The sequence below is a fragment of the Salvelinus sp. IW2-2015 genome, linkage group LG17 (assembly GCF_002910315.2).
Source record: "Salvelinus sp. IW2-2015 linkage group LG17, ASM291031v2, whole genome shotgun sequence".
Classification (NCBI taxonomy): Eukaryota; Metazoa; Chordata; class Actinopteri; order Salmoniformes; family Salmonidae; genus Salvelinus; species Salvelinus sp. IW2-2015.
Window position 1 is genome coordinate 3469345 of NC_036857.1, and position 13252 is coordinate 3482596.

The window sequence follows — 13252 nt, forward strand, 5'->3', positions numbered from 1 at the left end:
TGTAGGTTTACACTCCAACCCTGTTCCTGGAGAGCTTCCCTCCTGTAGGTTTACACTCCAACCCTGTTCCTGGAGAGCTACCGTCCTGTAGGTTTTTACTCCAACCCCAGTTGTAACCAACCTGATTCCGTTCATCAACCAGCTAATTATTCGAATCATGTGCGCTAGATTAGGGTTGGAGTGAAAATCTACAGGACGGTAGCTCTCCAGGAACAGGGTTGGAGTGTAAACCTACAGGAGGGTAGCTATAGACTCCGGACTAGAGCCATGTCCAATATCACAATACTTTTCAACTGATGAACATTCAACATGCCTGTTATCTTAAACTTACCTGTAAAACATACAGTACCAGTCAAAAGTTTGGACACCTACTCATTCAAGGGTTTTTCTTTATTTTTACTATTTTCTACATTGTAGAACAATAGTGAAGACATCAAAACTATTAAATAACACATATGGAATCATGTAGTAACCAAAAAAGTGTTAAAGAAATCAAAATATATTTGAGATTCTTCAAAGTAGCCACCCTTTGCCTTGATGACAGTTTTGCACACCCTTGGCATTCTCTCAACCAGCTTCATGAGGAATGCTTTTCCAACAGTCTTGAAGGAGTTCCCACATATGCTGAGCACACGTTGGCTGCTTTCATACTGATTCATACATACTCTTTTTGTTCCTATTGTTTTACCTCTCTTATCAAAGTACTCATAAAACAGAGGACTATTTTCTGATTAACTTAATCTTGACCAGTAGCAGGGATCTGACTCCTGATCCCAAGCAGACCTCACTATATTTATCACACCTCCAAATCTGTGCTTAGGTCAGTTCTTAAGCATAAAAACACAGCCACCTGAGTAGCAGCAGGCGACCTTAGAGTCTCTCTAAACGCTTTAGTCTTAATCTGCTCTAATAGTCTATTATTAGTCATCACCTGCATATACAATTAACGTATCAAAGACATGTAGGAAGGGGTAATGCAGACAGGCTATTGGTGCTTAGTGATAATGCCTCCTGACCAGGATAACACAGGTTACAACCTCAACGAGGCTTCCCTGAATAAATGAAGGGTAAATAACACAGATTACAACCTCAACGAGGCTTCCCTGAATAAATGAAGGGTAAATAACACAGATTACAACCTCAACGAGGCTTCCCTGAATAAATGAAGGGTAAGTAAAACAGATGACAATTGAAAAATATCCTGGTAATCTACTTGCTGTATAAGGCAGAGGTAGAGAGGCCCAGAGAGGTAGGAGACGCTGAGAGTTCATTGAGGTACCAATCTCCATCGCTGTAGAGCAGTGCTTCTGAACAGAGTCACTGCATTGGCAGAGCGAGCTTGTCCTGTTTACTGTTTGATGCGTACCACACCTTGTCTGCTCCAGTATAGCCAACTCAGCCCAGTAGAGAGTGTATGTGTATCGTTCTGTTGTTTGTGTTATCGTTTATCAATGTATGTTTGTGTGTGAATGTGTGCATGGTATACATTACATCTCCATGAATGTCTGTGTGTCTGGACAGGTGTTTGACTTTGTATATTTGAATATGCAGATGCTAGTGCGTATAGTTTATATGTGCCTGTTCCTTCTGTATGAGTGTGGGTCCATGTGTCCCTGTGTGTCCTGGTGGCAGGTAGCCTAGTGGTTAAGAGCATTAGGTCAGTAACCGAAAGGGCGCTGGTTTGAATCCTAAAGCCGACTAGGTGAGAAATCTATTGGTGTGCCCTTGAGCAAGGCACTTTAACATAATTGCTCAGGATAAGAGAGTCTGCTAAATTACAAAAATATAAATGTGTGTCTGTCTTTTTGTGTTGAAGAGTGCCTCTGTGAGGTGAGCCAAGGAGTGGCTGTGGAATAGCTTTGATTATATAAAGGGCCTGTTCAGCACTCGGGCTCCGTGTGACAGGGTCAGCCAGTAACAGGGTTGCAGCTGACCTGGCCAAACTGGCACAGGAACAAACGGCTGGGCTTACTTGCGTTTATATACAAACACTTGCAAGGCAGCCTCTTCCAGCCAGCTGAAGCCTGGGTATTCACTTGTGTGTGGAGCTGTGATGTTTAGGAAACCGGGCTGATGGAGGACCTATTAGTGTAGTTGAGGGTAAAATGAGGTCTTTAGTGTCATTCGGCGCCGTAGGCCCCTGTGTTGATTTAGTTACATTCTATGCATATTGGGTGTAAATCAAATGGGATGTTTTTATTGAGTGGCTGTGTTGTTATGCGTCTGTTTATTTTACGCTGGGTGTCGGTAGGAGAACAGATGCAGGTGATAAGTCACAGACGTCAACCAGCCTGGCACGCTATCACAGTCTCACATGCCAGGTCAAACTGCCAAACGGCACTACTAGGGCAGGCACACGTCAAGAATCCAACACATCAACTTCCAACATCATTATCTCAGCACCTCCATTTTAGGGTAAGCTCACTCTACATCAGATCTACTGTAGCTGGCATCAGAGAAGCTAAACTCCATCGCCATTTGATTCATACACAGAACATAGCAGCTTACTCTACATAGTGTGCGCAATGGAGAGGACCAAAGGTAGACTACAAGGGACACTATCGTCACAACAGTGGCGGCTGGTGGATGGGAAAATCGGAGGATGGGCTTATGGTAATGGTTGAAATGGGAGAGAAAAGCCATCAAATACTTGGAAACCATGTGTTCATTATCATGACAGCCCATCCAATCAGAAAGTTCTGGGTCAATAAAGGCAACGGGGACATTGGGAAAAGTGCTCGAGGGGGGCAGGTAATCCAAACAACCAAAAGAAGGTGACCTTGCTTAAGTAACATTCATGAATTACGCATTTGCGTATTTGATAATGTGTAAGTAAACACGCGTCATCAGCAGCAGGGTGCCACTGTCTGCAGAAGACCGCCTGGTCGAAAAGCATTGCGTTCACGAGTGTTATTTTTTCTGTTTCTGTAAATGAAAAGGACAACACTTTTTGCTAAATAAATAAGCAATAGCAAGATTATTTTCTTCTAAAAATGTTAATCTACTACGGTAGAGAAACACCATGCTGTTGTTGTGCGTCCCTACGTCTAAATAAATACTAATTAAATGGTCCTTAAGTTCATCAACTCTCCTCTGTTTGGAAACAAAACTAGACAATTAGGCTGTTGTATCCTTTAAGCAACCTCTGTGCATGTTTAGACATTGTAACTCTGCTTCCTAACATGTAGCTAGAATAAGATAAAGGAGGATAAAGGATTAGACACATATGTCATAGGTCAAAGAAGTCAGGAAATAGACATGACAGGTAGCTCTTCCAATTGTCCCAATGTGCATGGTCCAATTATCTACCGTTCTCCACAAATAGTGCACTTATTCTTTCCCCAACTAATCAAAGCCAGCTTGGTTGAAGCCTATGATTAGTTAATATGTTGAATCACATGTAGGTCGATTGCTTGGCTGGAACAAACGCCTGGACCCACACAGGCTCTTTGAGGATAAGAATAGCCACTCATGGTCTAATCTCTCTTCTTGTCATGCAGCTGGACCTGGAGAGCTCAGTGCATCCTGGTGCTCTCCTGGCACTAAACAGTGTTTTTAGCCCCAGAGACGTTGCTCCAGTGTTCCACCCCTACACTAATCCTGATCCCTCAGTCAGGTGGGCTGGCAATGAGATGCCCCTAGCCTGGCAGGAACTTCCCCTGGTGTGTCCACCTGACCTCCTGGACGGATGCTAACAGATACTAGGTTGACCTTCTAATCTAACGCTTCCTGAAAAGCAACCCCTCTAGCCCCTGACTGCTAACAGCTCACTTCTCAGAACTAATTAAGACTGTTATAATAAGACTAGTAATTGTCCTTGACTTGAGCAACAGCCCCACCAATTATCTATGTCAAGCCCAAGCTTGCTTTACCTGGGCCCGGTTTCCCGATAGCGATGGAATTTAAGTTTACAAGTGTTTTAATTATGCATTGTTCCTACAACGGCCGAAGATGTAACGTGCGTTTCCCAAAACACCACGCAGAGAGAACATTCGCCGAGTGCGTCGTTAGAGCCACATATGCAGTCATATTGGCTTCCATTTGAAGCAGATTTTTATTCTTCACTTGTTTGTAACAATTGCAAAGACTTTGGCAACGTTGTATTCGTAGTTAACTTCGTTCTGCAGTTATCGGCAGTCACCGTCAGACAGATCAACTTCTTCATTCTATGTTTAGCAGAGATCTACTGTGAATAAAGTGACATGGAAGAGCAAAGAAAAGCATCTAACGACGCACTTAGCTGTTCTACTAGTGATCTGAGGGAGTCGGAAAATAACGAGCGTTTTCAAGTGCAAGTTTAGTAACGATGCTCTTAGCTCGCAGATTTAACGGTGCTACTACGAAGGTTCTAACGATGAATTTAGCTTTAAGATGCTTTTGGGAAACCGGGKCCTAGGCAATAGCACCAGAGCTAACGGCCCCAGACCATTTAACTGTTCCTGAACAACAGCTTTTGTTACAGCTCTCTAGAAATAGGGTTGGTGATCACTAGACCAGGTCACACTGGGCACAAGTAGGTTGAATCAACGTTGTTTACACGTCATTTCAACTAAAAATATAAATGTGATGACATTGAGTCAACATGGAAAACTGATGGGATTTGCAAAAAGTAAATGAATGAGACATAAATTTTAAAAAATGATTTTTTTTCATCCAGCCTTTACCTAAATGCAATGAGCTGATTAAAATGTTTGTTGGTTTTACTTGGAAATTCACATTAGTTGATAACTCAATCAAATGTTTATCAAAACTAGACATTGAACTGTCATCTGTGCCCAGTGAGGAGTGCCTTTCTGATATCCCTTCCTGAACCCAGATCCTATAGTCTTGAGCCAGGTGGACAAATGCACAGTGCCATGTTACTGGCAGGTTACTGTCTGATAACAGCAGATGTGTAACAACACAGACATGCCCAGATGGATAGCTACCCCAGAGGAAATGATCAGGGTATAATTTTCTAAATAAAAAATAATTTCTTCAAWTCCAGCTGATCAGGGTATTATTAAACAGCCTATCTGTCTAATAGCTGGTAGTGTACAGACAGTGAATTCCAACAATTTTGGTGTAATGGCCTATGTTAATTAACATCCTAGCTACTTCTGCACAACATAATATAGGGCCCAATTCAGTCAAGCAAAGCACAGATAAAGGTTCCACAAGAAAAGAGCAACCAGTGAAGAACAAAKACCATTGTAAATACAACCCATATTTATGTTTATTTATTTAAAATATTGTACTTTTGTACTTGTATTTGCACATTGTTACAACACTGTATATAGACATAATATGACATTTGAAATGTCTCTATTATTTTGGAACTTCTGTGAGTGTAATGTTTACTGTTCATTTTATTGTTTATTTCACCTTTGTTTATTATCTACTTCACTTGCTTTGGCAATGTTAACATATGTTTCCCATGCCAATAAAGCCCTTGAATTGAATTGAATTAAAAGCAAACCTCATAGCAAGTTCACTCACAATGTTTACTTTACACTGAGTTGTCAATTGGGTTAAAAGCTACACTCAACAGTCCCTGCAAGCTATTCCTCTCACAGACATTGTCATTCGATATTGATGCAAAAACAACGTACGAAGTGCTTAAAATATAGGGCAAACCCTCGGGGGGAATCTGTACTGTGGTTGTTCTTTATCTATGCCTAAAAGCATTCCAGCTATTTCTTTTACTTTTCCTGTTGAAAAACAATATCTCATGTATAAATATGGTAATGTACACAAATTTAAGAGTAAAAAAATACATGTTTTGAAAATGTTTTTTATTTTTTATACACAACTGCAAACTTCAAGGAGGTGTCCATCCAATGAGTTGGTCTGATGGGTGCACTGTGATGTCATCGGCCTCCCCCGGTGCTTGAAGAACAATAGAGGAGTATTAGAATAGCCCCCCCCCCCACACACACACTTGTACCATGTTATGAGGATACCTGTACCACCTATTAAGATGAGCCTTGGTTCAGTAAATCAGGTGATAAATGAGGTGAAAAGGAGAGTGAGACTTTAAAGGAATTGGGTGCTTTAGTTTTGTCACCAGCCCGATCAGTTCTGGGTACTGATCAGGTCTGGGTACTGATCAGTTCTGGGTACTGACTGACTGCACAGCCTGTCTGTAAGATCACTGCATGCTGAGCAGAGGCAAGGCATTCAAAATCATAATCTAACCTAGTTCCCACACGCGCACGCACACACACACAACACACACACACACACACACACACACACACACACACACACACACACACACACACACACACACACACACACACACACACACACACACACACACACACACACACACACACACACACACACACACACACAACAGATTGAGATTAACCACTGGGGGTTTAAACCACAGACAGCCTAGCCTGAATGGTAAAGTGGGCGTTATGGATAAATTGACTGAATTATCACGATAACCATAAATAGAACGATACGTAGAACGATTATAGAACGATTATAACATTCATGTACATTTGTTAGCCTACTATATATTACCATACCATTAGCACTTACTACTACTACTACTACTACTACTACTACTACTATGGGACGGCAGGTAGCCTATTGGTTAGAGAGTTGGACTAGTAACCGGAAAGCTGTAAAATCGAATCCCCGAGCTGACAAGGTAAAAATCTGTCATTCTGCCCATGAACAAGTCAGTTAACCCACTGTTCCTAGGCCGTCATTGAAAATAAGAATTTGTTCTTAACTGACTTGCCTAGTTAAATAAAGGTAAAATAAATGGTAAAATAAAGGTAAATTAAAGGTAAAATACTGCTACTTTGAATGTTGTTACTATCAATTGTAACATTAGCCCATATTAGCACACTTATTTCCTTTAAACTTCACATTTCTCTAGTAGACTATTTATTGGGATTATCGGTATCAGTAAAATGTCCTCGATAAATTGTTGGCGTCGATCATTTTAGTTTTATCTTCCCAGCTCTACTGCATGATCAGCCTGGACAGGACAGGACAATACAAAGCTGACCAATCACAACTATACGGTCAAATGATTGTGTTTATCCTCTGATACTGCATGTAGGCCACCGCTAGTGTCAAGGTTTGATAGTAAATAAAACAAGCTTTGTATTGGAGAGATATACCACCACCCATTACCAATGTGTAGCTGCCACCAGCATGCCAGCCTTTTGGCGCCAGAAAGTAGTGGTGGGGGGAAAACATTTATACAGTTACATATCGGGATATTATTTTTGACGATATATCATATCCTTTTGACAATATCATATTTTCGCTAGTTGGTTGTACCTGCACCAAAACTCCAGTATGTTTCCTTCATAGCTTGTTCTCCATCTTCTTTTTAAATAGGGAACCAATTTGTTTTCAGCACTTTTATTTCCATGACTGATCTAAACGTGTTTTCTCATGGCTCTCTCTTGTCCCTCTGCAACAGACATCGTGAGCAATAAAATCACTGTATCGAATCGCAATACATATATGATCGTGAGAATTGCAATACATATCGTATCGCCACCTAAGTATTGTGATATTGTATCGTGAGGTCCCTGGCAATTCCTAACCCTACCAGAATGCTCAGGAGACATTGGCTATGATGATCTGGTTAGTGATCAAAAGGTGAACTGCTGAAGGTATAGTATCGCCACTAATAGTATAGCTTGCCTATATTGCCTTGTGCTGGTTTGAAATCTACTCTGTCAACTCTGAGAAAATATGTGCACGGACATGTAGCTGCATCTTTTAACCACATTGTCATTTTCTCTTGTCTCTACAGCACAGAAGTCGACTATGTTACAGAGGTCCCATACCCAGCTGTGAGAATCAGAGCGGGTAAATAACAAATCATGTCTCATGATTATGAGCCTGACGCAATCAAGCCTGTCTTAGACATGTTTATGCAGTATCGGTTTAAAAACTACTGCCCAAACATACAGCTTGAAGCATCAATGTCCATGTAGGTAGGCAGTGTATTTGTAAGCAAATATATTTTAGCCAAATAGTATTTGACTCTTTTATTTGTGTTTCTGTGTGTCAGGTGGTATTGATGGAATGAGCTTGGTGGCTGAGGGTTATGTGCCCACTGAGGAAAGCCCACTCAAAAGATTACTGAAGGTAGAAGTCTCTCTCTGTCTCTCTTCTCGCTCTCTTTCTATCCCCGCTCTCTCTGATCCTGTGCATCGTAGTATCACATCGCCCCCTAGGGGACACTGTTCAGATTCTCTACAGTTTGTTTTACTAGTCTTACTATTACTACCGTGATAACTATGTGTGTGGCGTTTCTTGTCAATTAATTAWATTAATTGATCCAATCTCCCCTCTACCCCTCCTCTCTGCAGCGGGATAGCTGGCACCACCTCAACCAGCATGGCCATGACAAGGGCAAGAGAAAGCTGCTCCAGTCCCCCATATTCGGGCCCTACTCTCCTCTGAGCGTGGCCTACAATGGCAAGACCTGCATCCTGTTCAAAGCCAAGCGCCTGGCCGTCCGCTACAAGAACCACACCTTCATAGACCTGACGGAGAAGACCTTRGGACCCAACGCCCCTGTGGACACCAAGGGATCCATCTGCACCAAGGAGAAGGCTACGTAAGTACTGTAAATCATGTCCGACCATGAGTTGTATCGACTGCTATGTWGTTATCAAAAGTTTAAATTATACATTCAATTAATGGAGGAAAATATTGTTACAATGAGATGAGTCCTGTATATKTCACTCAGGATCTACCTACTAAAGGCCCGGTCCTTTTCAATCAACATTTGAGTTTGTTTTTGTACACAGGCTATCACTGAAATTTGGCGATGTGGAGGACCTCAGGGGACTTGTTATCAGGTTGCAGATGTCCAACACATTCTACGAGTCGGCAGGGCAGAACTGGTTCACCTTAGACAGCGTCCACATCCACTACAACTGGACCCATGAGGCTACATTCAACGCCAGCGAGGTGTACGCCCCCGCCACCTCCTCCTATCACTGCCAGCATGTCAGCAGTCAGCACAAATATGACACCCTCCTGGTGCCCAGCTCACACACTGACACCTCAGCTAATTGGCACATCACGTTTACTGACTTCCAGGTATGGAGCTTTGACCGTTTTTAATGACTGATTGATTTATCTATAAAAAAAACTTGTTTACTTCACCTTGTAATATTTCCTATTTCCTCTCTTCCTCTCTGCAGATCCAGGCGTTCAACGTCATGTCTGATAAGTTTGCGTCGGCCAGCGACTGTGCCACCTTCCTGACCCCAGCCATACTGATGGGCCTGGTGACCTCTCTGATCCTGCTGTTGGTGCTGGCCTACGCTCTGCACATGGTGGTGCACCTCAAACACATCGACCGCTATGAGGAACATAAAGCTATGGTGTATTTCCCACGCAGGCTGAGCAAAGCTCTAGAGCGTAGGGCCTCACAGCAGTACGAGCTACCCGACAAGAACTGCCTGTGAGAGAGGGAGGAAGAGAGAGGGAGAAGATAGAGAGTCGTGGATGCTGGTGAATGAAAGTGGGAAAAAGTTGCACCCACACTGTTTTCCATGCTTCCAAATGTTTGTTTACTAGTGACAACTATTTTCACCTGTTGGCTTTTGCCTGTTCTCTATTATAAGACCAACATGTTAACATGTTAACAATACTAAGCTATCACATTTTTTGAAGCATTAAAACTGTGTTTGTCTACCATCCTTCCTTTTTTCATTGACCTGAACCTTCACATTCATTTCCTACCTAAGGTTATTGGATGTTAAAACCTCTTGATCGTGGGGTTGAAGGTCAGGAAGAGACCAGGGGCCCTGGAGGGACACAGTGTCACCAAGCTTTCACCTCAGCCAGGCACTGAAGCACCCGATTCAACAGTTAACGACTGCAGCTAACCCTGCCATCGTCCAAGCCTGCTTAGGGGCCCTCACCCCTTAGCATAACTGGGCTTTGGTGTGTGGAGTCCCCACTCCCAATCCTAGCATTGACACATTGCCAAATTCATACCAATACAAGGAATCTTTTGTCGAATCTCATGGCATTTTCACTGAATTAGCTGCACTCTGTCATAAATTGAATAAGGTCYTCTAGCACAGTGTTTCTCAAATGGAGTGTGAGGATCCACTGGTAGATCACAGACACATCTTACTGGGTTAAGATTGTACTTGAGCTGGAAACTTGTTTGAGATAATCTGGAGGGTATCTCAAGAATTCTAGAGGGTTTTGGTGGTTCATGTCACACAACTATTTGGGAACCACTGGTCTGGCACCTGGCTGGAGTGAACTAGATTGGTCACTGTGGCTCTCCTGAACCTCTGGGGTTTCCCACCCTGCCCCTGGCGTAGACTTTTGGGACTTGAATGGACCAGCCACCAGTCTGAGGGGTTCGACTAACTAGCACAACATGGGTTAGCCTGGCAGGCGCTAATGGCTAACTCTCAACACTAAAGACTAAACATGGAAATAAGCTGCACAAGACTGCCCTTCTGAGGGCAACGAACGACGCGGGTCTATAAGAAGACGTCACTCACTGAGAGTCTATGGAGTACGGACAAGGGTGGTGAAGGAGCTGCCAGCCACYCTGCTGGGTTTTTGACTGCCAAAGTGAAGCTAAAGGATTTTCCATTACGCATGACAATGTGAACATGAGAAGTACAGTTACAATGTAAATAACAAACGAAAAACACTCAAATGTACAGATGTATCTCTCAGCTGAAGTTTTTTTTAATATACAGTGTAATCAAGAAATACTACTAGGTACAGGAAGGCTATTCTACTACTGCTCATAATCACAAGGATATACAGTGCTGTAGATATGTTAAGGTCGTATGATCATAGCTGTTTACTATCTTCAGATAGCGCACAATTACATAGTTATCAGTTAAACATTGTGCTATGAGGATCGGTGACAGTATCAATGCATATTGTTTTTTTTCTACAGTATTACCATATAACACTGTCTGTCTTATAATTGTCTTGAACTGGGCCAGACATGACACCCTAGAAGTACAGTCCAGTTTAAAGGTAGATTCAGCAGTATGACATCATTGTCCACAGTGGGGCGACTTCKTGCTTCACAGACACAATAACAGATTCAAATCTGCCAATATTTCCCTTTCTGGGGAAGAGCCAATAGGGGCAGTCTTGGCAGATTARAATTTTGTTGTTGTTGATTTCTGTAAGCGGGATGTCACCCTGCTGTGTGTGATGATGTCATATTGCTGAGTCTACATTTGATCCAACTGTGACTTTCCAGTACAAATGTAAACATAGGGACGATACTTATGGAATGCCGTCCGTCCGCAAGTACATATAGAGGCCATTATACTCCAGAGACAACACTAGCAACCAGTAACAACATCAGTAACTCACTATTACAGAATAACACTCAGCATGACAGTAAGTAGAACTTACATTCGATATGGCAGTTCTGTCAGTCTGTAGCAGTGTACTTTGGTCATAAATGTATCCTACAAACTATGAAACCAGTGGAGGAGGTTTCTCCATGGAACAATTTATGTAGTTTGATCAATAAACAATAATCAAATTAAATTGCTAAGAGTCGCCTTGTTATGTCTGGTGGGTTATTTTGCCTTTACCACGGTAARGGAATTGCACTGAGACTCAAATMTTTCKCTTTAAAATGTATGCCKAACAKAAACCATTGATTTCAAAGTTTAACAAACCATACAACTATGCACAATGACTKTTTTTTAKATTTTASARGAAGAACTGTGCAGATGCTAAGTTTGGTAACAGAATTTCAGTAAAATCTCCCTCATAATTATGGATATGAATGTCATTTTCTTCATGGTGATGTAGAGGTACACAAAGGTAGAAATATCCTCCTTTGCATATTTGGGTATTATTCTACACACTGGCAATTATTTTGGTGAACTCTGCCCCCAAACAAGACAAACAAGACCAAAATTTGGTTCGGACCCACCAAATCTGAACCATCATAGACGTCTATTTTCACACGTTTGGACATCAAAGTACAGCACAGTTGAGATGAGTTCAGAACAGTACAGTAAAAGTGTAGTAAGTATAGTTCAGTACACTACAGTACATACAGGGTACTCAACTCCAGTGTATTGTACTCTACTGTACTGTCCTGCACTATACTATGAAAACCTGTGAAACATAGACGTCTATGATTGGTTCAGATTTGGTCAGGTCCGGGCTGGACCAATCCTGAATGTCTATGTTTGGTCCAGATGAAGGCCGGTCGATCTGAGACATCGAAGACATCTGTAGACATCTGAAGACCTGAAGACATCTTAGACACAGACATCTGAAGACTCTGAAGACGTCTGAAGACTCTGTAGACATCTGAAGACATCTGTAGACATCTGAAGACGTCTGTAGAACTGAAGACATCTGAACATCTGTGACTCTGAAGACGTCTGAAGACATCTGAAGACATCTGTAGACATCTGTAGACATCTGAAGACATCTGTAACATCTGAAGACGTCTGTAGAACTGAAGACATCTGAAGACATCTGTAGACATCTGTAGACATCTGTAGACATCTGAAGACACTGAGACATCTGTAGACATCTGAAGACGTCTAAGACATCGACACTGAAGAGTCTGAAGACACTGAAACACTGTAGACATCTGTAACATCTGAAGACATCTGAAGACATCTGTAGACATCTGAGACATCTGTAGACATCTGAAGACATCTGAAGACATCTGTAGACATCTGAGACATCTGTAGACATCTACAGACGTCTGAAGACGTTAAATGAAAGCCCTTCTGGTGTCAGTGGGTGCTCAGTGGATAAGGATGCTGGTTACAGTAAATGGAAAGAGAGGGGGCTCATGGGTAGATGTCAGTAAGAGCCGGGGGAGGTGACATTAACAGGAGAGATAGAAAGGCAAAAGAGAGAGAGAGAGAGAGAGATAGATAGAGAGATAGAGGAGAGAGGACAGAGACAGAGAGAGAGAGATGGAGGAGAGGACAGACAGAGAAGAGAGAGAGAGAGAGAAGAGAGAGAGAGAGAGAGAGAGAGAGAGAGAGAGAGAGAGAGAGAGAGAGAGAGAGAGAGGGAGAGGAGAGGGAGAGGAGAGAGAGAGAGAGAGGGTTGTCAAAACTGTTTCACACTTGCTTTGACACCAGTGGACAGAAAGAAAAAGAAAACAGTTAGCGGAACATAACAGTATGCCAGTGGACTGTAGCAGCTAGCAGGTGACCAACTGTGGTTTGTGACTACTACAATTTCCAATTTTAGCCAATTGAATTGCAGTAATTCTGTAATGGTTTGTCGGTAAATA

At 42.3% G+C, this 13252-nt stretch overlaps 1 protein-coding gene across 2 annotated transcripts in view; it reads left to right on the top strand.

Moving 5' to 3' along the window:
• Positions 1-9815, top strand: part of LOC111977198 (V-type proton ATPase subunit S1-like protein) — a 17075-nt gene extending 7260 nt beyond the window's left edge. The window contains exons 2-7 of one of the 2 annotated variants that reach the window (XR_002879011.2): positions 7772-7827; positions 8033-8109; positions 8334-8584; positions 8778-9072; positions 9177-9499; positions 9726-9815. Coding sequence is in view for 1 of the 2 variants with exons in the window: in XM_024006555.2 (XP_023862323.1) it covers positions 7772-7827; positions 8033-8109; positions 8334-8584; positions 8778-9072; positions 9177-9443 (946 nt within the window). In the remaining variant the exon portion in view is untranslated. Of the gene's footprint in view, positions 1-7771; positions 7828-8032; positions 8110-8333; positions 8585-8777; positions 9073-9176; positions 9676-9725 lie in introns of those variants that run through there. The other variant, XM_024006555.2, reaches the window with a different exon arrangement.
• Positions 9816-13252: the final 3437 nt, after the last annotated feature.